Below are 25,179 nucleotides of genomic sequence, written 5' to 3' on the forward strand. Positions count from 1 at the left end.
TTACTGAACCAAGGTTAATGACTTAACATATCATGATTGCGCAATACTATTATTTGTATTTTGATTTTGTAAAATGCACTACATCCGGTTAGTCCGGCCATTTTGTAGTCCGGCCAGTGGTCCGGTCCCGTGGTGGCCGAACTAGAGGGAGTCTACTGTAGATGCCTAGGGGCCGGGTCTAACAGAAATATTTAATTAGGTTAAGACACCCCATTCCTAAACATATTATATCTCTTCGATATAAAAAGACAAATCAAGATATCTCTGCGTTCGTTCCATCTGGGAGTCAACCAAGGAGAGCTTTCAGTGAGATTAAAAAATTTAAAAGTATCAATCGATCCACAATGAAAAAAGAAATGTTTAACGATCCAAGCATTTTGCAATGGAATCTGATTTGGCCAAAAGTTTTAAATATGAGGAAAAAATGTGGTTCGGATTCCACTATAAACTGTAGGTCCCTTAGTTGCCATTAGCTGTATGGGCTATTAATTAACAGCTGTGTCTAAGGAACATGTCGACCTTAGTCACTAACAAGACTACAAGATCGCGCCACTCATCCTACACTCATCCTTCACTCATATTTGGGTTAAAATACGCACATAGTGGCGTCCCCATCTTAAATAATTGATAAAAAACTTCGAAAGAAAGAAATGTAGATGAGCTGTGATATCATGATTCATGGAGTAAAAATATGTGACCCAGGCCAAACAGTTTAGGGCTGGTACTCAAGAAGGTAACTTTGGTTGCCTGCTCCCACAATTTGGGATTACCTTGGGTCGCCACCCCTCGCACTAGCGGTCGCTACAGAAGAAATTTCAGCAACATGTGGTACAGATAAGATTCTAAACTCAATTCCACAGGGTGTCTAGTTTCTTTCCATTATAAAATTCAAGACTAATTCCAGATTTTTCAAGACTAGTTTTTTTCCACAATTAGTGGGTGTTGATACCAAAATATATCGATTCTCGATTCTTGATACCATTACCAATTTTTATAGCTTAACCAAATTTTCTAAATAATACCACACCAACTCTTTGTCTTTGTCATAAAGTAGTATTATGATAATGTGGTGTGTTCAAGTAAAGAAATAATGCAGCAATAAAAAATTCATCACGGCAAAATCATGAACATTTCCCGCGGCCGTGTAGACATCATCGTCGTCTCCCGCGGTCACGGAAACTTCATTGTCATCTCCCGCGGTCACAGAAACGTCATTGTCGTCGTCGGCGATTGCGTCAAAATCATGAACATTTCCCACGGCCGAGCAGATATCATCGTCGTCTCCCACGGTCACGGAAACGTCATCGTTGTCTCCCGTGGTTTTGGAAATGTCATCGTCGTCGTCCACTATCGCGGCAAAATCATGAACATATCCCGCGGCCGTGTAGACATCATCGTCGTCTCCCGCGGTCACGGAAACATCATCGTCGCCGTCCGCGATCGCGACAAAATCTTCATTTCCCGCGGCCGAGCAGATATCATCGTCGTCTCCCGCGGTCACGGAAACGTCATCGTCATCTCCCGCGGTCACGGAAAGGTCATCGTTGTCTCCCGTGGTTTCGGAAACGTCATCGTCGTCGTCCACTATTGCGGCAAAATCGTGAACATTTCCCGAGGCCGTGAGGACAATCATCATTGGCTTTTGCGGTTACGTAAACAGAAGACGACGATCCCGGCAAAATCATAAAAATTCCCGATTTTGAAATCAAATTTAAGACTAAATGCCGACTTTTCAAGACCATTTTGAAATTCAATACTAATTCCCGACTATACCGATTTTCCCGACTACTAGACACCCTGTTTTCCCTGTTCCCAATCGGCTGGACTCCCTGAACTATTCTTCTTAAATCAACAAATGCACAAGGATCTACTCACATTGATGATCAGACAAAACAAAAACTGTATATCACTTTTGCCTAGCTTATCCAATGAAATAAGAGGCAAGATAGGTTAAAAAATAAGTAAAAAGTCTAGCAGCAATACTTTACTCCAAAATGGTATTCTATGATAATATTAAATTGAGTATTTAAGACTTCAAATACCTTAGTTCTTGGAACAGCAGACACTTGAGCTGTGCGAGGTTCTCCTTTACCATTTCCGTTCATGGATCGTTTGATGTAGCCGAAATTGGGAGGAACTCCTCGAACTTTGCTCTTGTTTTCCCTTCCTTTCCTATCCCCATTGGTAAACTCCTCTGGCACTAGTTCTTCTTTTGATCCTGGGAACACAATAAACTACTAACAAAACAGAAAAGTGCTCAGCGATTAATTATTCCTAAATAAATAAATCACAGCTACAAAATATACCATAATAATCCAATCTATTGATTTTGGTTGAACGTTGTCTAGTAAATAGAGCAGGTTTTCATAAGGTTTATAATTTTAATCGTTAAATATTATTGGCATATATAACACAAAAAGTCAGTATTTGACTCCCCAAACATTTGTATGCTCTCATGTGTAGGCCTATGATTGAACTATATTCCAGTTTTTGAAGTAGGCCTATAGCCTATCTTTGATAAACATTTTTGAAAAATGATTGCAGCAAAATGTGCTGCAAAGGAACCCTAGTAATATAAAACTTTTACGTTTCTTGTGCCTATACTCAGTATAATGGAGTCTGTCTCTTGACCTGAGGTCTACCTGAGGACTGGCCAATGGTTTAAGGCCCAGGGCAGCTAAACAGAATGAGGAGACAGGTTCCATCTTACAGACTATAGTGGACTTTTTCACCCATGTAATGCATTAGTTTATGATATAAACTAAGTCTACGATCACACACCTGTTATTCTCTTCTTGTCGGTCTTCCGCTGTAGGCCGTTGTGAGTGGGTTGTTTGTGTGAAGGCTTGCGGCTCACTGACATATCCAGATCTGTCTTGTGTCTGCTCAGTTCCGGGACCCGTCCCATCGCAGCGCTCCCCCCTCCACCCCCACCCATACCATCCATGTACTTCTTCCATTGGCTGGATGACACTTGTCTGAAAACATTGGGAGGCTTACAGTTTTAATCACTTGTGTAGAAAAATTTGTTGGTACAAGAAACACAACTGTGTCATAAACATTGAGATAAATAAATAATTCTGGCTAATAAACAGCTGGATTGATAAAAGTCAAGATTGAAAAAAACCGTCTGAGTCTGAAAAAAATGCAACTGAATTCTGTAACCTTTTGGGTTTTTTTTTATGTCCCACCTTCAAATCCTAGGACACTAGACTTTAGCCTATAACAATTATATAAATATTTTTGGGCTAGACTTTGAGGGTTACGGCATTAACGCATAACTCCATTGGTAATTAGAGGGATTTGAACCAAGGATTTCGGGGACTAAATCCCGTACTCTGCCCTTATGCCAGCTTGCTCTCACCGCTATTAGGGTACCCCTTGTTTATAGGGAATCATCTGTACAGAAAAGGGTTTTGAGAATGTATTATGAATTTTTAAAAACAAATAGTAGCCATACATATGCAAACACAAGTGCAGTCGAAGCAATTTTTAATGGTGTATTCTAAATTAGATGTATCACATTTGTTTAAGTACAGAGAAGTAAGGTAGAGAGGAAACAATAAATGGTACTTCCTAGCCCTCACGTACTACAACGCTCACGGTGGAGGAAGACCCAGTGCCCTGGGCGATAGAAATTTCCTCACATTGCTTGCCACTCGGGCTCTTCCTTGCTTGTCACAAGTATATTTCCAGCACAACACACTAGAGCTGAAAGCTGTATCAACCCATTTGCATGTTTCCTCTGTACCTTACTTATCTGTGGTGTGACTAAGCAAACTTCCTATTTGTGGGAGTTTAGTGTGCGTTTTACCTGAAGGCACTGTTCTCCGTCTGTTGGCTGCTGTCGGCTTTCTTGACGTGTGACCGAGATCCTACGACACGGTAAACAACAGGAGTAGGTTCAGGGGGGCTGAGAGGGGGCTCTGGCTGTCCCCCTCCCCGGCCCCCTCCGCCAGGACCCTGCCCGCTGCCTCGCTGTAAGCAAAACTATTTGTTAGATACTTGATCTTGACTGTCGTTGTACAATGTACATTTAGCGTAATATTTTTTAAATTTAAATGTTTATTATGGTTAATCCACCCATGGATAATCGAGATTCTACTGTAATTTAATGACAGCATGTTTAAATACCCCCGCCGCAGCAAACCTGCAGACTAAGCGAATTTAAACTTGTCTGATTACATTTTTACTCAAATATTTCTATAAATAAGACATATTTATTCCCTATTTAAATAACATTAGATTTAACAAGTGCTTAGGTTTGCTGCTACGGGGAAGGTAAAAAGTGTTTTTTGACCATACGTGAATAGTATGGGATGAAATAAATAAATTTGCCAAATTTTATCAATATATATCCATATACAAGTAAACTACAACAAATTTTATTTTCTCCATAAGAATAACATGGGAATTTTAAATTAAACTACTTTTAAATTTTCTCCGTGACCGTTAGGCATACAACAGCGCTTCAATATACTAAATTATTTCTTTTTTTAAGCTCTACAAAACGGTTTAGAAAGAAATTGCAAAATTTGTTGTTTTTTGGGTAAAATATGGGAAAAACACATTTTTACCCCATAAAACCCCCCATAAACCCCTGTTCCCATGGTCCGATTATGCTGGATCGCGAACTCGTTTGAATAAACGTAGGTTTACACGTTTGTACCAAATTTCATCAAAATCGGATCATTTTTGCTCGAGTTATCGCGCTAACGGACATATATATATATAAATAAATATATATAAATTAAATAAAAAAGAATATAAAAAAAGGGTACTCATGTTATTTTACATATTATTTATTAATAAATATATATATATATAAATATATATATATATATATATGAATTTGAACGGATGGTGTTTTTAGCCTCTAGGGACCTCAAAATGAAAAAAAAAAAATCGGTCCCGCGTCCAGGTCTTACCATGAGTACTACGGTAATAGCTTATTCCCTATATGGGAAATTCGCTAAAACATACCTTGAAATGATGAACTTGTTCGGACGACAGGATTTTTATTTCATCACTCACTACTCGACCACCCTTCAGTTCTCTTCTGGAAACAAAATATATTTTAAAAACATTGAAACACCCACCACAAAAAACTTAGTCTGAGATAACCCTAACTAATGACGGTATAAATTATCTGGTTACTGTCAGAATGATCCTGTGGAGTTCAAACGACTACGGCTGTTTCATTTTGAACGAGTACGTGATCGTTTTGACAGTAACCAGGTAATTTAGGAAAGAAGTTCTTCAAACAAAATTGTTAAGTAAGATGGAAATTCAAATTGCAATGAAATGATACTACTGCATTTCTTACTAAAGTCTCAATAAAGATGTTGATTAATTGAATTACTTACACAACATTTGTACATTCAAACGATCCAGAGGCCAATACATTATTGAAATTTAATAAGGTTAGACATTCTTAACTGACGTCTAATGGAGATGCAAGAACATGACTCATCTGATGTATTTCCAGACCGGTTTAGTAGTTTAAAATTTTAACCAAGTCAGTTAAGCAACTTAGGTGTAAAAAACACATGCAAAGGGAACTACTTTAATTTAATAGTGTAGATTGGAGTAAGAAGCAAAGCTCTCAACTGCCTACCTAATCCATCGTTACCAAACACATTCTATAAGTAATGTTAAATGATTTAATAATTTACTTACTGAGGTCTAGGACTAGGCTTGGCTCCTCTTGTCGGGTCCACTGATAGGTTTTGCTGATCCCTTTGTATCCTGCAAAAAGACAAACGATTTAACAACAAATACATACATTCATACTTCAAAGGTTGTTCAGCAGTTTTATGTTAAATCCCAAGAAAAAATATAGTATGGGCAAGGAAAATTGTATTCACCCGCAATAACATGTAACAAAACCAAAGTTCATACAAAAATAACTTAACCATCCTCAGTTTTTGGACACGGATCGTTAATGTATGTAGAAACATTGAAAATATTGAGGCATAACAATGTGAGTAAACATATATTTTCCAATAAACATCCCCTTCAAAAGATGTTGCGACAATAGAAGTCAAATGAAAATTTGACCTGACATCATCATAAGTTTGGAAGCACTTGGAATACTTGTTTTATTTTTTATTTTTATTTTATTTCATTCCAACGGCAGAACCATTATACATTTCAATACAAGAAAGATGGCTAGGTACTATTTACATGCTAAAAAAAAATAATGGATACTGAGTGCTAACAAATACATAACATAACAAGCAAATAAATAGTAGTAATAACAAACGATGCAACAACAACAACAACAACAACAACAACACTGTGGCTAATTGTGATTTCAAACTTGAAAATTCATATGCTTTAACATTTCTCTCTGCAACGCCTTTCTATAGTTTACACCAAGGTATTCACCAAAGAACTAGACTAATTATTTACTTTTTTTTATCTAAATGTCTTAAAAAATTCACTTCTTATTTAAAATCAGACAATATTGTAACAACAGAGGAATAAAAAATGAATTAAATACATTAAATGTTTTCTAAAAATAAATAAATTTGTTTGGAACCTATGTCTTCTAATGAAAACTAATTTAATAGCAAGAAATAAAATGAGAAAGTCACTGAAATACTAATATATAGAGTCAAAGCTAAAAAGTAAGTAAAAACAACTAAAACCACTTAATTAAGCTAAATTATTACACATTATATGTAAACTGTAAAACACAGAGCTCTGGGTGTGAATGTTAGGGATCAGTATGAATGAAAGACTCCACAGATGACTGTGAAAGATTAAACTGTCCAATGTCATTATCATTTATCATTTGCCAAATGGTCAGTGTCAGTGCAGATTTAAAATAAGTTTGAATTTAATCCTCCCGCACATTCAAACCCGGCATTTTGTAAATCGAAAAGTATTTGTACAAGACATACACAATCATTATCATTTGATCTCGATTTCACATCGCAGAAACCCTAAAGAATAGGAGAATTTGAAATTACTGAGTTTTAAAATTTTTTTTATGTCAATGGTTCTTAAATGTTACTCATAATAATAGTAACATTGAAATTACTATTTGAGGAATTTCATTACAAAATATATTCACACATGGGCCTACATCCAAGTCTAGATTCGAATCTAGATCTGTAACAGTAAAAAGCTATTAAATAAAAAATAATTTATTACAAAAAATATTGCATATTTTGTGCAATTTTCAAAAACTTAGATTGTGGAATATAGGAGAAAATCAGTTCATAATGTCAACAATTATAACAACTAAAAGTGAGATGGTACCACATGTTACCTAAACAGCTACAGTATATCCAATTTCAAATTTATAAAAAATGTCACCATTATTTATTTGATTTACTTTTTGTTCACAAAAAAATAAAATAATTAACTCATAATATAAAAATAATATTTAATTAACTAACACATTTACAACACCCAAGACAAAATTTACCTACTAACTCCAAACGAAAAAAAAACAAAATGTAAACACTCAACCAATTTTTCGCAAACACTCCAAACGAGTCAACAAGAAGTAAAAAGAAATCAATATAACACCAATAAAATCCTTCCAGACACTAGACAGCCCCTTCGATGGAGCTACGCAACCAGCACGACTTAATCGTTCTGACAACAAAACCGCTTGTAAAGACAACAAAAAGTTGTAAACAACCACAAACTATCGTGGTACTTACTAAACTAACATGGTGAGTCACATTCGAGATAGAAAGATAAACAAAGAAGGGAGTAGACTGACACGGCAGCGGGCCGAGGGGCGACTTAATCAATGATGAACGCAGGCCTACCAACCACGCCCGCCCCGTTGCCAACTTGCCCGCGCGAAAACTGAAACTGGGGTAGTTTTTTAACTATCGATTTTCGATAAGATTGATTAAATTTGAAAATCGATGGGAATTAGGATATGAAGTGAGAAAATCATAGTATATAGTATTTTTAACAGTTTACAGGTAACACTGTGTTTTTTAAGATGTTTTTAAAGGGTTCACAGAAGAAAAAAAAATCAAAATTATTAACATTTTGTAAATTTTAGCTTCTGGAGGAAAAATACATAAATCTAGTTAGGGTTATGTTACAACATGACGCATATGGTAGGCCTTTCTTCAATATAGTTTACTAAATTTTAGCGTTTGGATCTCAAGGAAATGCCGAGATAGCTTTTAACGGTAAAAACTCGAAGCGGCTATTGTTCTACACAGTTTAAAACCCCTTGAATTCGAACTAATTTAGGCTGTAACATGTTCGGATTTCAGTTTTTCGTATCGGCAAAAAATTGTAAATGCCTGCTTTTATAACTTATATTAAGTAAAAGTTGGATTTGTAGTCAAACGGTCAAGCACTAAAGTAATGAAAAGCGATGTCTTGGTAGAACAATCAAAAACCACTTGTAAATAGAACTAGCAGTAACTACTTCGTAATAATAAGTTATTAGCTATAACAATTTGTACAAATTTTAAACAACACAATAACAATTGATTCTTAAATATTCTAAAACGAAGTGGCAACAAAAACTTCATTTCTTTGTCTTAGGTATATAACAATTAATTCTAAACAATCCGTAGGCTTACGTTCTAAAATCCAGTGTAGTAACATGACGCAAATTGAGAATGTTAACGGAGTTTTGGCAATCGTCCAAATGTTTTTATGACGCCTGTGTCTATGCCACTTTTTCACTCCTTTACAACCATTTCGTGATGACGATGAAAACGTGTAAAAGAAAGAAAGAACAAGATAAAATGTCACTGGACAACATTAAGATCAATTAATTATATGTTGGTTCTACTCTCTGACTGAATATGATCGATAGTTTCATCCGAATAATATAATTGGAAGAATTATGGCGAATAAAAAATATCCAGTGAAGATATAGTTTAGTTACTAGTCAACGTGTCCAGCAAGCCTTAGAAATCAAATTCAAAATAAGTAAAGTTTCAAAGCAAAGATTCTGAACGAAATTGAATGTGGTGTAAAAAATCATACTGTTGTTTTTCATCACTTTTTAGATTAACAACTGATGTTGAAAATTATGAAAGCAAGAAGCGTGGCAAAATTCACGATGATCCACCGCGATCACGGCAACGTCGTGATATTTTTCCGCGATCGCAGTTTTGTTTACTTGACACGACGGCGTAACGGGAGAACAAACAGAAGCCGAGAATAAATTATTACCCACACATTTAGCGATTGTTTATAACTTTTTTTCTGTCTCATACAACATCAACCGGTGAATGATTTCCAGTTTCCTTAATTCCTCGGCCGACTGGACATTCTGTCCGTAGCAGAACTACGGACGTGCGAAATTAATATCGTAGTCCCAGTGACCGCGGGGGGTGATTCCTATTTCGCCGCGATCACGGCAGATGTAAACGTCGTCCTCGCAAACGCTAGAGACAATGGTGATGTCTCGGACACTGCGGGAGATGTTTTCGTTTTCACCGCGATCGCGTGGGGTGATGTAGGGTATTTTGAAAACCGATATTATAATCATTACTTAAAGCAACTCGATCTTGATATTGGACCGACCCGATTTGGGCTCGAAACTCAAAGGTCAACATTTTTTTTACCCAAACAAACCCGAAGAAGCCTAATAAAGTCTGGCCTGTGGATTCCTAAGCTTAAGTGGCCAATAAATTTACACCAAATGAGTAAAGACTCACTTCTACAGGGTTAGGAAAAAGTCTGTAACCCCCCAGTTAACTTTTTAACGCGTTGCAGTAGGAAAACCAAACTCGGAACATATTTACAACATAAGAAATTGCAAATTTTCATCAAAGTTACAACTTTGCTCCAGCCCCCAAAATGGGGAATTTCGGGGGCAGCCCCAAATTTTCAAATGTATACACCTATCATGTGACCCCTCATTTTAAAGGGTTTATCAAGAGAAATTGAATGGCGCAAACTAGAGGTCAATATCGCACCCCTAATCAAAATGGCAGCCATTTTAATTATTTAAGATGAGCAAACAAGAGAAAGGCTGGACAGTCCAGTTAATCATAAAAATTTAATCTTTTAATACTGACCAAAAATTCGAATACTCTTTTTTTATGAAGGTATGCTGAGTTTAGTTTTCCTGCCTGTTTAATTAACTGCTGAGTTTAGTTAACCTGTTAAAAAGTTGATAGGGGTTATTTAAAAATTAGTGCCATTTTGATTAGGGGTGCGATATTGACCTCTAGTTTGCGCCATTTAATTCTTCTTGATACACCCTTTAAAATGAGCGGTCACATGATAGGTGTTTACATTTGAATATTTGGGGCTGCCCCCAAAATACCCCATTTTGGGGGCTGGGGCAAAGTTGTATCATTGATGAAAAAATGCAATTTCTTATGTTGTAAATATGTGCCGAGTTTAGTTTTCCTACTGCAACTTGTTAAAAAGTTACCTTGGGGGTTCCAGACATTTGCCTGACCCTGTATAACTGGAATGGATTGATTATTCACGAAATAAGCTAATTGGCGTTTGCCCAAAGATTTGATCTTTGAATTTTTTATTCATTATTATACTAAAAATTATAAATACAAATACTCTATATGAGTAGAACAATTTACGTTAAATATTAAGGGAGATATGGAGCTTGAAAGTAGTAAATTTGTAATTTTTTGTACCAATTCACAGGGGATGGGTAATGCGATTCTCACCAAGATAGGCATTAAAAAGGTATTTAGTTGCCTTAAAAATATGACTTAACTAATTAAGCCCATAGAAAATAAATTAACTTTATTAATTTAGGCTAATTGGATTTTAAAACTAACTTTAAACACAACAAAATATTTACCAGCAAATGTTAAGTACCTACTACAAAACACATCTAGAACATATCTGAGATGTTTTTTAATTGTGAGGGGAGGTCGGTATCTGAGGGGATGTCTCTTTATCAGAGATGACTTGTAGTGTTATCATTCTTTAGATATTAAGTTAGCCCTGATATAACCAGACATTCTTCAGATAACCAGACATTCTTTAGATATTGAGCTAGCCCCAAGATAAACAATCATTGCTAAGATAACCATATATCCCTCAGATAACTGGACATCCCTCAGATACAAGACATTATTCATATATAAAGTTAGCCCTCTGATAACTAGATATCCTTTATATAAGCAAATTTTAAGTTAGCCCTAAGATAACCAAACATCCCTAATATAACCACCCAGACATTCTTCAGATAACCAGACATCCCTCAAAGCCATAGTCATAGTCAAGAACCTTTGTCATGAATAGTGTCAAATAAATTTAAACTAATTCTTAAAACTATGATAAAGCCATTTTTAATTAATCTAAAGAGTATAAGGACAGGTCCATTAAATATTCCTCGAGACATTTTTTTTATGTTGATTTTTTGTTCTGTTTAAATTTTCAAAGGAATAAATTAAAAATGCATGTCCTGCATTGACAGTCTTTTTTTAGGAGCTCCAATTTATGTTTTCAAATTACAAAGTTATTTTTTATACGTGTATTGTAGTTATGGTTGTTTTCTTTAATTGGTGGAATGAAATTTTTGTTTTTGACATAATACAGTCAAGAACATACAAACCATAAACAATGAGGACTCTTAAATGTTTAAAGTGTTCTTTTGCAGAATCATCTTTGTTCATTTTTAACATAGCTCTGCTCTGATTGATTGCTTCTGTATTGTCCAAATTTGGTCTACTACGAATTTGAGGTGGCTTCATATACACATATGCCATAAGATAAATATGGCAAAACTTCAATATTCTTTTTTCCGTATTAATATGGGATTGAATATGGGAAAAACATTTTTAAAATGTCAATACTGGTTGGTTATTTACTTCAACATTAGGATTGGAATTGTTTTTTTTTTATGTGACACATTTAGTTTTACTTTCATTTAATTTTAAATTGTGATTATTACAACAAATCCTCAATACAAGCTATTTCTATTGTGGATAGCAACTCTACATCTTCTGCAGTTTTCCCAGATACTTCAAGATTTGAGTCATCTCCATACACATGGGGCAAAATTAAGACACTTTTTAAAATTTGTTAAGTAACAAATGAAAAGCAAAGATCCCAGGACCGATCCTTGAGGTACACCAGATTTTATTGTGCCCAGATTTGAAATGTATTTTGATTTATAATTGTCTTTAGTGATGTGAGTTATTTCAACAAACTGTTGTCTATTTGATAAGTATGATTTAAAACAATTAAGAGAGTTACTCCTGATTCCAATTTTTTCCAAAAAAAAAGTAATAGTTAATGATTAACGCTATGAAACGCGTTCGATCAATCCATGAACACTCCCAACACAGGCTCACCCTTGTCAATTGACTCAATGACAGATTCGACAAAGCTAACAATCGCTGTAATAGTGGATTTATCTTTCCTACACATTTATCTTTCATACAAGCAGACTTTCTTCAGATATTAAGTTAGCCCTCAGATAACCAGACCTCCCTCAGATAACCAGACAACCCTCAGATAACAAGACCTCCCTCAGATAACCAGACAACCCTCAGATAACCAGACCTCCCTCAGATAACCAGACAACCCTCAGATAACCAGACAACCCTCAGATAACCAGACAACCCTCAGATAACCAGACAACCCTCAGATAACCAGACCTCCCTCAGATAACCAGACCTCCCTCAGACAACCAGACAACCCTAATATAACAAGACCTCCCTCAGATAACCAGACCTCCCTCAGATAACCAGACCTCCCTCAGATAACCAGACAACCCTCAGATAACCAGACAACCCTCAGATAACCAGACCTCCCTCAGATAACCAGACCTCCCTCAGATAACCAGACCTCCCTCAGATAACCAGACCTCCCTCAGATAACCAGACCTCCCTCAGATAACCAGACCTCCCTCAGATAACCAGACCTCCCTCAGATAACCAGACCTCCCTCAGATAACCAGACATTCTTCGGATAACAAGTAAAAAAGTAGAAAAAATAAAGAAAAATAAAAATAAAAAAGTAAAAAAAAACAGACAGCAGGATAGGCCGGTGCTTTTTCATAATAGACTGTCTGAAGTTCTCTGCTTGAGTGGGAGAAGGAGAGGGACAAATTTGGCTGCAACTCATTCTCATGGGTGAATCTTCGGATAGAAATTTTAGAACAAAATCTTTTTATATTCTGGACCTAATAAAGTGTTTGATTCAACGATCCTCACAAACTAAAGCATTAGATTTGCCAACATGAACTAACTGAACTTCCTGAGATGAGGGGCATCCTGAACCAGATCGATCTTCAATTATATTTTTCCCAGTTAAAAATTGTAAAAACCACTTGTAGATTCTTGTTTTAAAGCATCCTTGATTTTAGGGCAGCATCCTCATAAGCGGTTTTCAACTTACCATTAGCTTCTGGAGCTAATTTCTTCAACCAAACAAATCTGCCCATCTTTTGACAATCTATCTTAAGCTTTCCCCGAAAATGGAAAAAAGTTCCTTGACCAAAAAACTCTCAAGGGTGGGCTGTTACTCTCACAGTGGCAAAGCATAGTAGTCCTACACTTAAGGGAGGAACGTAACTTACACCTGGCATAAACTGTAGGTTTCCCATCCCCACTTCCGGGCAATTTTAAGAACTTGTCAATTCGTTCCCTTTGCATTTTAATACCTCTTACTCTTGGTTCTCGACTCCTACAGCTATCTCAAATAGGTTGCAATTCAAGATTCAGCATAATACAGGGCTATTCAAATATATGGACCGAACTTCATTGCTTTGTATCTAAAACAGTAGAAATCGGGCAGAAATTAACTTACACCATTCAACTGAGGAAATTTCAAAGATTATTTGACCATAGTTCCGCAAACGGCTGAAAAAGTTATCGCAACAATGGGCAGCCAATTTTTTTCCATCAGTTGTTAGTAAGATGGTTATGCAGCATAAGATTTTCTGTGTGACAGAGTTTGCAAAGACTGAGCCTAATATTACAGTGCAACCAACGGCTAGAAAAAGCATAAACCTTTGGTTTAGGCAATTTCAAGAAATTACAGCTGTGCAATCAGTGATACAAGAGATGCTGTCTCACTTGTGGGGCAAATTCGGCCATCGCTTAGATGTTTGCCGTGCGGAACAGAGTGGCAATATTGAGCATTTGTAATCAGTGTAAAAAAAACTTTTTCTTATGGTGTAAAACTTTTATCCTGATTTAAAGTTTTTGAGATACAAAGTCATGCTACTGGGTCCATTTTTTTGAATAGCCCTGTATATGTAATTTTTTTTATTAAAACAATTATTATATTTTTATTTCAGATATTTTCTTATCATGATTGAGCTAGAAGATGCCCCTTTGAGTCTTATTTATACAGTAGGCTCCCTCTAGTTAGGCTTCAGTTGGATCGGCCACCAGATGGTCTCAGAGAAATGAGTCACATTGTCAAGGACGAATGACCTTCGACAAGATTTAACTTTGAATTTAGTTTACAGCCATTGAAGTAAATAATTCATGTCAGTATTGTTGACAGGTGCATACCCAATCAGTTGCACGATAATACATCCAGTTAGTCCAGCCATTTTGTAGTCTGGTCCTGGGGTGGCCACACTAGAAGGATAGTACTGTATTGTAGATGAATAAGTTGGAAAATGATGAACTGGCACTTTATAAGATGACTTGTATTGCAAGATGAAGATGATGAATCGAGTAAGAGATAGCCTGTAGAGCTGGCACTTCTACTGTAGGCTAGATGAATTAGATAGGTGACCTTCTTTAAAAAATAATCTATAAATAATCATGCACATAATTATAAAACTGTCTAACTCGAAGAATTCAACAGGTATGTGTGTAAGGTGTGTCAATGTGAGAAGGGTGGGGAATTAGGCACAACCAAGAAATCAAAGAAATGTTCCATTCCCCAAACATAGTAGAAGAAGCAAAGAGCAGTTAGCATTAGTTTGCTAAGGTGGGCAGGCCATGTATTTAGGAGGGAAGATGGGAAACTTATTAAGGAATTTCGGAGGCAAAACCCAACGGGAAGACCCCAAGGAAGACACAAGAATCGCTGAAAAGACCACTAGGAGAAGGATTTGTGGAAATTGAGAGGAATACAAGAAGATTCAGATGAAGGCAACTTCTTGGTGAGGCCAAATACCACCTAGGGTATACTACGGCCATGGGAGTAAGTAAGTAAGGTGTGTCAAAATATCTACAATCAATCATGATAATAATTATATAATTGTGCAACACTGACCTTTGAGCATACAGCACGGCTCCACCTTCGGATATGTAACCATCATTGATGTCAGGCTTAGTTCTGCTGAGTAGATCTCCGTCTGATACATAACCTGAAAACACATTCAACAGTTACGATCATGACACTAAGCTTCAATCTGTACAAAAGGAGGGTGAGAGGTTCTTTCAGTAAAGAACTAATTAATTTTTTTTGTGTTAGACAACAAGTTTAGTTTATTCAGTAAAAAATAGGTATAACAAATAAAAAAAGGCACACACAAAAGCAAGGTAGACTTAAGAAGACATTGGTTTCTTTCCAACCAACTTTCAGCTTGTGTGACTTTTCCTCTGTCTTTCAACCCCATGAACATTGTTAATGTAATATAGTTAAACTCTATTCTTAAAAGAAAACCTTAATTCGCACAACAAAAAAATAATATTTGATTCCAAACTGATTGAAAATACTACTGGAGGTTGAATAATATGGAAATTGCACAAGCCTGACTTCACTAAACTATACAGCTTTTTAATAAATCCACACACCTGAAGAGTTAAACGTAGCATAGTAGTCACCATCAGCTGGTGCTCGGTTGGAGTCTGGCGGTTGACTAGTCGCTCTCCACCCTGTAAACAAGAAAACACATGTTAAAACTGCCTTTAACCAGTAATAATTGTAGGGCGAGTATTATGATAAAATATTCCCTAGTTACTGGTCATTGATAAGCAATTGTTAAACATTAGGCTTAGTCAACAGGGCCATAATTTCTATGGTTGTTAGATGATTGATGTCAAAAGTTGAAAACTCATATGGAACAATTCTTTGTTTAGTAGATTTCGTATTTTTTATCTCTGTCTAAATGTAAATAGTTGTACAGTATTTTATACTAGAAAACAATCTTCCTACATTTGAACAAAGTGAGATTCTTTTTCACTATCTACTGGATGAGAGAAAGGGTTTCATATTATGTTTGTATCTGTCTACTATATAAACAAAAATTGCATTTAATACTGGAAGAATATAAAATAATCATCAAACATTTTATCAACATTCTAGAGAAAACTATCTACTAGATAAAAGAAACCATAGCTGATTACCGACCACAACAACCACAAATTATCTTGCCGAACAAAAAGGAGTGTATTTAATTTGAAAATTTGAGGTTGATAAGATCAATCCAGGGCCGGATTTCCCAATAGGCCCGGTAGGCCCGGGCCTATGGGCGCAAGGTCCTAGAGGGCGCACGGCCGAGAGGAAATTTTTTTTATATCTAAAAATAAATAGTCATAGTTGATAAAAAAAACTCTGTTTAATAATGCATTGTGATTCTGAGGTTCATAAGAAGAAATGATTGTTAGGAAATTTAAACAATTTTTCCGAATTACGCATCAATTTTGTTACAAAATTGGTAACGAACATTGGTTATACGGGAGTAGGCTGTATGGATGTTGACGTTGATGAGCGCCCAAAGGGTACGCATCGTATTGCCACTGCACTGCCACTCACTATGCTGGATCGGGCTCGGTACTACTGATCAGAGTGATTAGGGGCGCATGCGTGCTAGACATTGTTACCACCCTCACCTCACAAAACAAAAGTTAATAAGTAATCAAAATATATAATATGTTGTGTTGAATATTAAAACAACGATGAATTAACCTTTAAAATTTACAAAAAATATTAATCTGAGTTTGCATTAGATTTTAGGAAAATCCAATACCCTCCAAAGCATTAATGCTGTCATTTTCTCCTCAGACCTAAGGATCGGTATGGTTGGCCGGAATATTGCTCTGTTTTGCTTTGGAAATATAACCTAGACTATGCAGTACAACCATAGATTAAATATAACTCAAGTCGACTTCTTATGAAATTGTTAATTCAAAATTTTTTCATGTCTAGTTCATGTTGGTGACACTGGATGTTAGTTTTGACGTAATTTTGTTTCTATTATTTTAGGGTTAGTTCTGTGTGTTTTAATTTCTTGTAGGCTACTATAAACAGGAGACGAACTATTGTTAATGATTAGATTGTTTTATTTTGGATAAACTAAGTTTAAACATAGATAAAACATACTCCTTAAATAACAAGAATTGTTTTCAGCTAGGCTAATCCTAAACGATGACAAATCTACTAAAGGAGTATGTTTAATCTATGGTATCACGTACTGTATGGAGTTCATGTTTTTGGGCCTGGAATTGGAATCAATGGCCTTTTTTTTTTTTTTTGCAGGAATGCTCCGTGGGTTGAGTTGTTTTGTTTCAGTCCCATGGCCACAAACGTGAGCATTTATTAAAAGCATTAAATTTCTAAAAGTGTTTAAGACGGCATTTTGTTAAGACTAAACAAGTCAATTCTTAAAAAAAAACCTGCAATGATTCCGACGATGAGTGGTATTCAAGCAACTAACTTAGGCCTATGGGCATGATATAGTTTTTAATAAAGGTTTGAAGGAAAGTAACTGTGACCAGACTAGGGGGCGGAAAATTATTTGGGCCTAGGGGCGCAAAAATGCTAAATCCGGCCCTGGATCAATCAACAAAAAAACACCAAATATTTTTATGATGTAAGCGCTAAAGAATGGAAGAGAGTCCACTCTGGTACAAGAAATAAAAAATTGTAATATTCCACAGTCGCTAATAGTTTTTCTAAACAAGGAAAATTTGAGTTGGACAACATATTTTTCTTGTCCTATGCCTGATAAACTGATTCCCATTCAGGTAAGCCTCACAAAAATCCCTGAAACATATAATCCTTGTGCTCTATATTACATCCTTAACCTCAAAAAAGCCAACATTATTTTTTCATAGTGCTTCAAAGGTTTACGATCATATTAAAACTATACTTTAAAGCTTAAGACAAACTAACCGTTTGGGTCGACAGGAGGCCTGGCAGTGATAGCAATGTTGTGGGAAGGTTTGTAGCCTCGCAGCAGGGGTTGCATAGGTTTGACCACCTCTGTAGCCTCCTCGTCTTCCCCCAGTGATGGCTGCTTGGCATGGCCATTGCAGTTGACAACCAGCTGATACAAAACACATGAAAAATTCACTATTGGTTTGTAGCCTCAAAGCAGGAGTTCCTTGAAAAAAAACCATGTGTGCTGGTTCAGTGGTTTCTTCTGGACGACCTTGGAACTCAAGTCCTTGAAACTAGTTTCGAATGTAACACGTTACGAAGCCGAAACATCAGCAACTAGTGTTTCTTCTAGTTTTTGACGAGCTCGTTCCCAGGAAACCAAGAACCTTCTGGAATTTATTTACTTTGGCAGATACCTGCAGAAGTTAAATCTATACTATTATATAAAAATCTAATGGTGTCTGTATGTGTGTTACTAATAGGTGCAAAAACTACTGAACCAACTGGGCTTAAATTTTACAAAATTATATCTACTATACCTAGGACCATTATAGGACTATTCACATTTCGATACTGACCGTAGGCTTTGGCCCTTTGGCTTTAAAAGTTCTGATTTGAACATTTTAAAGGTAAATATTTATTGGCCTCCATGGCTGCAATGAGAACACTAACAATGTTTGTTTACATTTGCTTTGACATCCTACTAATATTATAAATGAGAAAGTTTGGATGTATGGATGTATGGATGTATGTTTGTGACAAGTAAACGCGAAAAATACTGGTCGGATCGGGCTGAAATTTGGTGTGATGATAGTTCACATTCCCGATTAACATATAGACGCATTCTTATCTCAAAAGTCCTTTCGGGCTCCGCCCCAGTGGCTCTGGAGTTTCCCATGTTAACCTTATGAGTAATCATATTTAAAAGGAATAATAGAATTTTGTTAGCTGTTTCAACTACACAAGTTGGTTCTATGATATTAAATAGCATTAAAAAGTTATAAGGTTTACCAACAGGTTGCAGTACTATTAACTTTTTTGCATTTTGTGTCCTCTTCCCGTTGCAAAGCACGGGTACAACAGCTAGTAAGAAATAAATCTTTAAATGCCATCATTATTTCAGTGTAAACCTAGTAATTACAAACTTCCAATTGTCCACGGTAGTTAGTAGTGGCTGAGTACTGGGGGAAAATTGAAATTTAGGATAATGTAAACCTAACCTGAAATGTCCAATAACTATCATTGACCTTGAATGTGTAGAACCTTGCATAGAAAAAATGAATGCATGGAAGCTTTAATGCAGAGTAAGTACCTTTTAACTTTTAACTTAGTTTCTCTCAAACGTCTTTTAAAAAAAACAATTGATATTGTTAAGCTTATGTATAGAACTAGCAGGCTAATAACAAAATCAAAACACAAACTAAATTATCAACTCATTGGTTGTAATCGGTCTTAAAACTTAATTATCATACCCAGTACGATGTGTACTTTTTTTCAACTAACCTTCTCAGCTACTGGATCCGCAGTTTTGTTGTCGGGTTGCGGCACCTGTGGCATCGGAGCTACCGTGTGTGTAGGTTTGGTCATCCCCTTCACTGCCAGTGTAGGCTTGGGTATGCCACTGCCACCCGCACCCGCCACCACACCACCCTTGGGTGCCTCACCCGCACCATTAGCACCCGCAACTGGCTTCACACCTTCTTCACCCATCTTCTCGCTTGTAAGTTTTTCCTCTGCTGATTCCTGAAATAAAATTTTTCAACTAAGATAAAAATCTAGATATTTTAAGGTTTTTGTAAAGGATAAAATGTGGAATAACCTATTAACACACACAACCAAGAGTCAAAAGCATTTAATTAGACATCCTTTAATACACAAATAAATTTAGCCAACTATTATTAAATGGCTGCAAAAATATTACAATACATTTATCAACTACCACACCAAAAAACTAAACAAATAAAGTGTAAATTCTCCAAACAGGACCCAAACAGCTTTATGTTGCCCTTTAGCACACAGGGACTGAGAAATGCTCTTAAGTCCCTAATTTCTCCTTGGGTTACAATTACCAAATAAGATTGAATATTGTTGGAACCAATGTTCCATTATCAAAATAAGTGACAATTTCATCAACTCAGCTGAGAAGAGTCGGATTTAGATAGCAGATATAGACTGTATGACTTGTTTTTGTTTGAAAATACTTTAGGCGGTTTTACTTATGATATTTTTGTTCTCAAAGAGTAAAAGATTAAAACTAGACAAAAGTTAAGAGTAAATTGATAAAAGAATGACGGACACAAAGAGTAAAAACTGTACTCAAACACTATCATAAAAAAAAACATTTTAGACTCATTAAATTACCAAAACCTTCCTCTTAATATATAAAACAGACAAACAAAACTGTCCTACTTACAACCCTAACCTGAGCGGGAGTTTGGCGGTTGTCGTCCGCAGGGGCTTCTGGGATTGTCGCAGGTTTCTCGCTCACTGTTCTCACCGTCACACTCGACGGCTGAATCAGTTTTGTCACCGATGTTCGGCTTTGGGTCCGAGCGACTTTGGTCTCTCCGGGGATCTTAATCACCTTCTTTTTCAATCCTGATTTCAAACTAAGTTCGTTTTGAACTGGTTCTTTCTTCTCTGGGATTCTAAAACAGACGATAGTTTCTGTTTTTAACAGTGAAGTTTTTATTTACTGTAGGCCTAATTAGGACTGTTAGTGGGGGAGCTAAAGTAAAAAAACCATAAGAAAACTGCAAATTGTGATAAGAGTATGCCCTTTGGTGGGAATGTAGTTTAAGGTTAGGCAATGAAAATGAGATGGGGAGGCACCGACCAAAGTTGCTATGATAAAAATGGCGGCGATTTTTCAAAATGGCTGCCCGGATTTTGGGTTTTATATATTTTCTTTTGATATACATCATGCAAAATGGTGTTTCTGATCAATCTTTAGGTTTTAAGGTATAAGCTAAGTAAATAAGTTCAGTAATAAGGTAATAAACGTAAATTTATACCACCAAATAAAAAACACGCTATATTTTATAAGCTGCAGAATATTTCTACCAACACCATTTTTAGCTATTTTGCCTATAGGGAAGTAGCTATTACCGTAGGTGGCATGGTAAGACCTAGGCCCGGGACCGATTTACTTTTTCATTTTAATGTCCCCAGAGGCCATAAATACCATTCGTTCAAATTTTTATATATGTATATATTTGTGTGTGTGTGTGTGTGTGTCCGTGAACGCGATAATTGAGTATTTTTTGTCCGATTTTGATGAAATTTGATTTGAAGGTGTAAGGTAAGATAAACTTGAATGATTTCGCGAACCAGCAAGATCGGTCCATGGGAACGGGATTTTACGGGGGGTTTTATGGGGTAAAAATTGATTTCTTCAATTTTCGACCCTCTAAACACGACATGTCCCAATTTCTCTCCAGACCTTTTCAAAGACCTTAAAAACAAATAATTTAGTGTATAAAAGTGTTTTTGTACAATTATTGGTTACGGATAAAATTCCAAAAATTGTTATTTTAAAATTCCCATGTTATTCTTATGGAGAATGTTGTAAAATGTTTGCTTGTTTATGTATACATTTTGATCGAACTTGGTAAATATATATATTTTATACTAAGTTATTAATATTTTACTAAAAAACACACTTTTTTACCCTCCCTGTAGCAGCAAGCCTAGGTACTCATAAAACCTAATGCTAATTAAATACGTTTAATTGAAAATCAAATCAGGCAAATGGCAATTCGCTTAGTCTGCAGGTTTGCTGCGGCGGGGGTATTTTTATTTTCCTTATGTCTCAAAATGGATGCAGGCAAAGGTGAAAAACACGTTGTAAATAAAACTTTGTAGGTGAATAACATAACCCTTAAATAAACAGCTTTTTGGTGACCTTCAGAATTGGCTGAAAACGAGTACTTTTTTCAGCCTTAGATTATAGAGATGATATAATTGTAATGTATTACAAACTTGGTATTAAATTAAAGGCCGGAATCTCCAGATTAAGATTATACCAATATTTAATAGTGTTAATGCCATTTTCAAGCTTTTATTAGTGAATAACTAAGTAAACACAAAATACGGGCAGCCATTTTGAAAAATGGCCGCCATTTTGGATTATAACAACTTTAGGCAATGCCTCCCCATCTTATTTTAGTTGTCGGACCATAACGTACATTCTTACCAAAAGGGGTTTTCTTATCACAATTTGCAGTTTTGATATACGTAGCTCCCCCACTATGTTAAATCTAGCAAACTTGAAGGGCCTTCTCATGTACAAAATGTGAGCAATAAATCAATAAATTTCCTTCCAATAATTAAATTAAGCTATGCTGATAAATTTAAAAAAAGTAACTGAAAGATGATTAGTAATTATACCACAAAACTAATGGGTAACATTTTCCATTAGCCTACAATATGTTTTACTGATTAGGCTGAATAAAAGAAAACCTTACTCCCAAGACTGTTTATTTGCAAACATAACTCTCTAAGCAATACTTTCTAGAACAGAGAAAAATGAAGTCTCAACATCTCATAGACATTTATCTTAACTGATCCGGTTATTCATTCATCTTAATTTGTAGAAGCCTATTTATAGAAAACCAACAATGCTGCTTAATCAGAAGACAAATCACAGAAGCTAAATTGGCAATAATTGGAGTCATGGCCAAACATACTAATGTGAGATCTAGACGTCTCGTTATAAACTACAATGTGATGGAAATAGTATATTTCATAACAAGAGTAGAAAATAAGTTATTACATATTTGAGACCATATGTTTGAAGTGTGAGCTTTATTGAGCACCTTAAATATGGTTGAGAATATGTACAGACCCACTTTCACTCATGTTTTAAATATTACATTTTGCTGCACTACAAAAATAATTTTTTAAACATCAAAACAGACAATGGGTAGATATTTTTTTTATTACATTAGGAATATTACAAAACTGATAGCAATTTTAGGTTATGCCTTCAATTAAGAGTTAATATTTACATTCGTTGTACAGTTTTGGTTGTTGCAAATTGAAACCATTGACAAAAGAATAACAAATCTTTGTTTATGTAGCCAAAATAAAAAACGATAGTTCACCACTTTCGCATAGTAAACATTCTTTTTGTGTAGTAAACAATTTAATAATGAATTTTCACGGGGGATAAACTTGTAATGAAAACTAGTCATTTCATTGTAGGTATTGTAGCGAAAAAACATTTTACAACTCTTAAGATACATAGCCAAGATATTTCTTTAGCCTATTTATCTTTGTTTAGCCTTAATTTTTTGGTGTTGGTTCTTACACTCTAGTCTCTACTAAAACACCTGCAAGTTTACAATTTTACAGACACATTATCAACTCAGTTGTACGAGGTGGCAGCGTTTTATTTAAACAAGTTGTAACTGAACTAGAAGTTTCAGTATTTTTCTCGCTGATAAGGGGTGTGGTTTCTAAGTTTGTTGTACTTTTTTGGTATGGCAAAATGTAAATTGCATAAAACGTTACGTCTTTGCGGACTAAGGGCAATCAAAGTAAATATAAACCATATGTTGTGAAGACTAAAGACTAAATTTTATGTGCAATATCTTTATGATTCAATTTAAATTCACTTAACTACCTATGTATACGCTTTTTCATGACAAAGAATAATAAAAGACACCTGAGCGACTTACGTTGACTTTGCATCATTGTACAGACTGGTTGAAGAATCACTGCGCTCGGATCTTGCTGAGCTAAAGCCGCTGGAACTGGAAGTCCGTTTGGTACTTCCTAGAGCTGGAACAGATAAAATAAGAAAAATTAAACTCTAGTAAAAATACAATACAGTAGTTTGGTGATTTTCAAACATGCTTAATGGTTAACTGTTGCAATGTAGGCTAATGAACAGAAAAAGTTAATGAAAGGAATCTAGTTGTTTTTGCAATTGCTGAATATTAAGGTTGGAGATTGGCCTTTAAAGACAATTTCTTCTCACTTCAAACCTCAAAAACTAAACTGACAACTTAAAAGACAATTAATTTATGTGATTTAACATACAATAAAGACATCACTTACCAACTTTATTTTTATCACTGGGATTGTACAGCTTAAGTTTGTCTATCGTAGACGATTTGTTCGAGTACGGGCTGCTGACTCCTCCAGTAGTTCTGGAGACATTGTGGCCACTACTGAAAAACAAAATAGGCCTATAAGTCTCAAAATAGGCCTATAGGTCCATTGTACTCATTCGTGTACAAAATTGTATAAGTAATAAAGCAAAATCTCTCTGACAAAGGCTTTAGGCCGTATAGGCCAACATATTTCTAAGCAATATTTTAATTAATGGAAAGTTATAATGAGTAAACTTTGTAGCCTGTTTCTAGTCAATTCAGTGGCTACTGCATACCGTCTTAGATAGTGGTGTGAGGAAAACAGATTCCCTCCCAAAATTGTTAGATGTTTACACAGTCTTAATTTAACCTTCAAAGCGTAGCTAGTTTTTACACAAAAAAGTCACTAAACAACCCTCCAAAGCTTTAATTAATGTATCCTACCTGATATGTTTGTCGTTTAAAGGAACCCTTGTCCGAGGTGTGGGAATAAATGAGTGTGAAGGACTTGTAGACCTCGAGCTGCTCGCTGACGTACACTTCAAAGGACTTCCACCAACTGTGGACAGAGAGGAAGAGCCGTTAAAAAGGTTACTTATGCTTATTACGTTAAAATTTTTAAAAGGGTTAAGTTACTGTAGTTAAGTTGATTATTATTGAAACAATATTATCTAGGGAAAACACTGTTAGGCTACAATATGATCAAAGGGATTAAAACAATCCCATGCACTGCTTCAGTGTTTGAGCACTTTTTGGTCTCCTAAGTTATCAAATTCTGTTTTTAATTTTCTTATAGACCAAAACATTATACAGTAGAAGAATTTGCTCTATTAATCTTGTAAAATATGTTAGCTAGGTACTGTGTTACATAGTAGTTGACATATACTAGGCCTAACTTAGTAAATACTGTTACCTAAGTCAGGAAACGACAACAATTGTAGCCTAGGCCTATAGTTTTCACTTTCAAAGGGATAAAAAAACAGGGTGTGATGCTAGCCCTTGTGGTTAGCGTCTCCGACTTCGGAGAGGGAGTGACAGGTTTAATTCCTGGCACATCCACCAAAGTTTTAGGTTGGGACCGTTT

At 35.7% G+C, this 25,179-nt stretch overlaps 1 protein-coding gene across 3 annotated transcripts in view; it reads right to left on the reverse strand.

Moving 5' to 3' along the window:
* Positions 1-25,179, reverse strand: part of LOC128991473 (protein sickie) — a 93,775-nt gene that overhangs the window by 44,731 nt on the left and 23,865 nt on the right. For 2 of the 3 annotated variants that reach the window (XM_054414384.1, XM_054414382.1), the window contains exons 3-15: positions 24,540-24,654; positions 24,061-24,173; positions 23,679-23,781; positions 20,411-20,645; positions 19,501-19,740; positions 18,010-18,163; positions 15,690-15,770; positions 15,166-15,259; positions 5,680-5,748; positions 4,984-5,059; positions 3,815-3,978; positions 2,782-2,978; positions 2,043-2,218 (exon numbers count right to left, since the gene is read on the reverse strand). In XM_054414384.1, the coding sequence (XP_054270359.1) occupies positions 2,043-2,218; positions 2,782-2,978; positions 3,815-3,978; positions 4,984-5,059; positions 5,680-5,748; positions 15,166-15,259; positions 15,690-15,770; positions 18,010-18,163; positions 19,501-19,740; positions 20,411-20,645; positions 23,679-23,781; positions 24,061-24,173; positions 24,540-24,654 (1,817 nt within the window). The remainder of the gene's footprint in view (positions 1-2,042; positions 2,219-2,781; positions 2,979-3,814; positions 3,979-4,983; positions 5,060-5,679; positions 5,749-15,165; positions 15,260-15,689; positions 15,771-18,009; positions 18,164-19,500; positions 19,741-20,410; positions 20,646-23,678; positions 23,782-24,060; positions 24,174-24,539; positions 24,655-25,179) is intronic. The other variant, XM_054414383.1, reaches the window with a different exon arrangement.

The sequence above is a fragment of the Macrosteles quadrilineatus genome, unplaced genomic scaffold (assembly GCF_028750875.1).
Source record: "Macrosteles quadrilineatus isolate MER2022 unplaced genomic scaffold, UCM_ALF_1.0 Scaffold_4__1_contigs__length_99947679, whole genome shotgun sequence".
NCBI lineage: Eukaryota > Metazoa > Arthropoda > Insecta > Hemiptera > Cicadellidae > Macrosteles > Macrosteles quadrilineatus.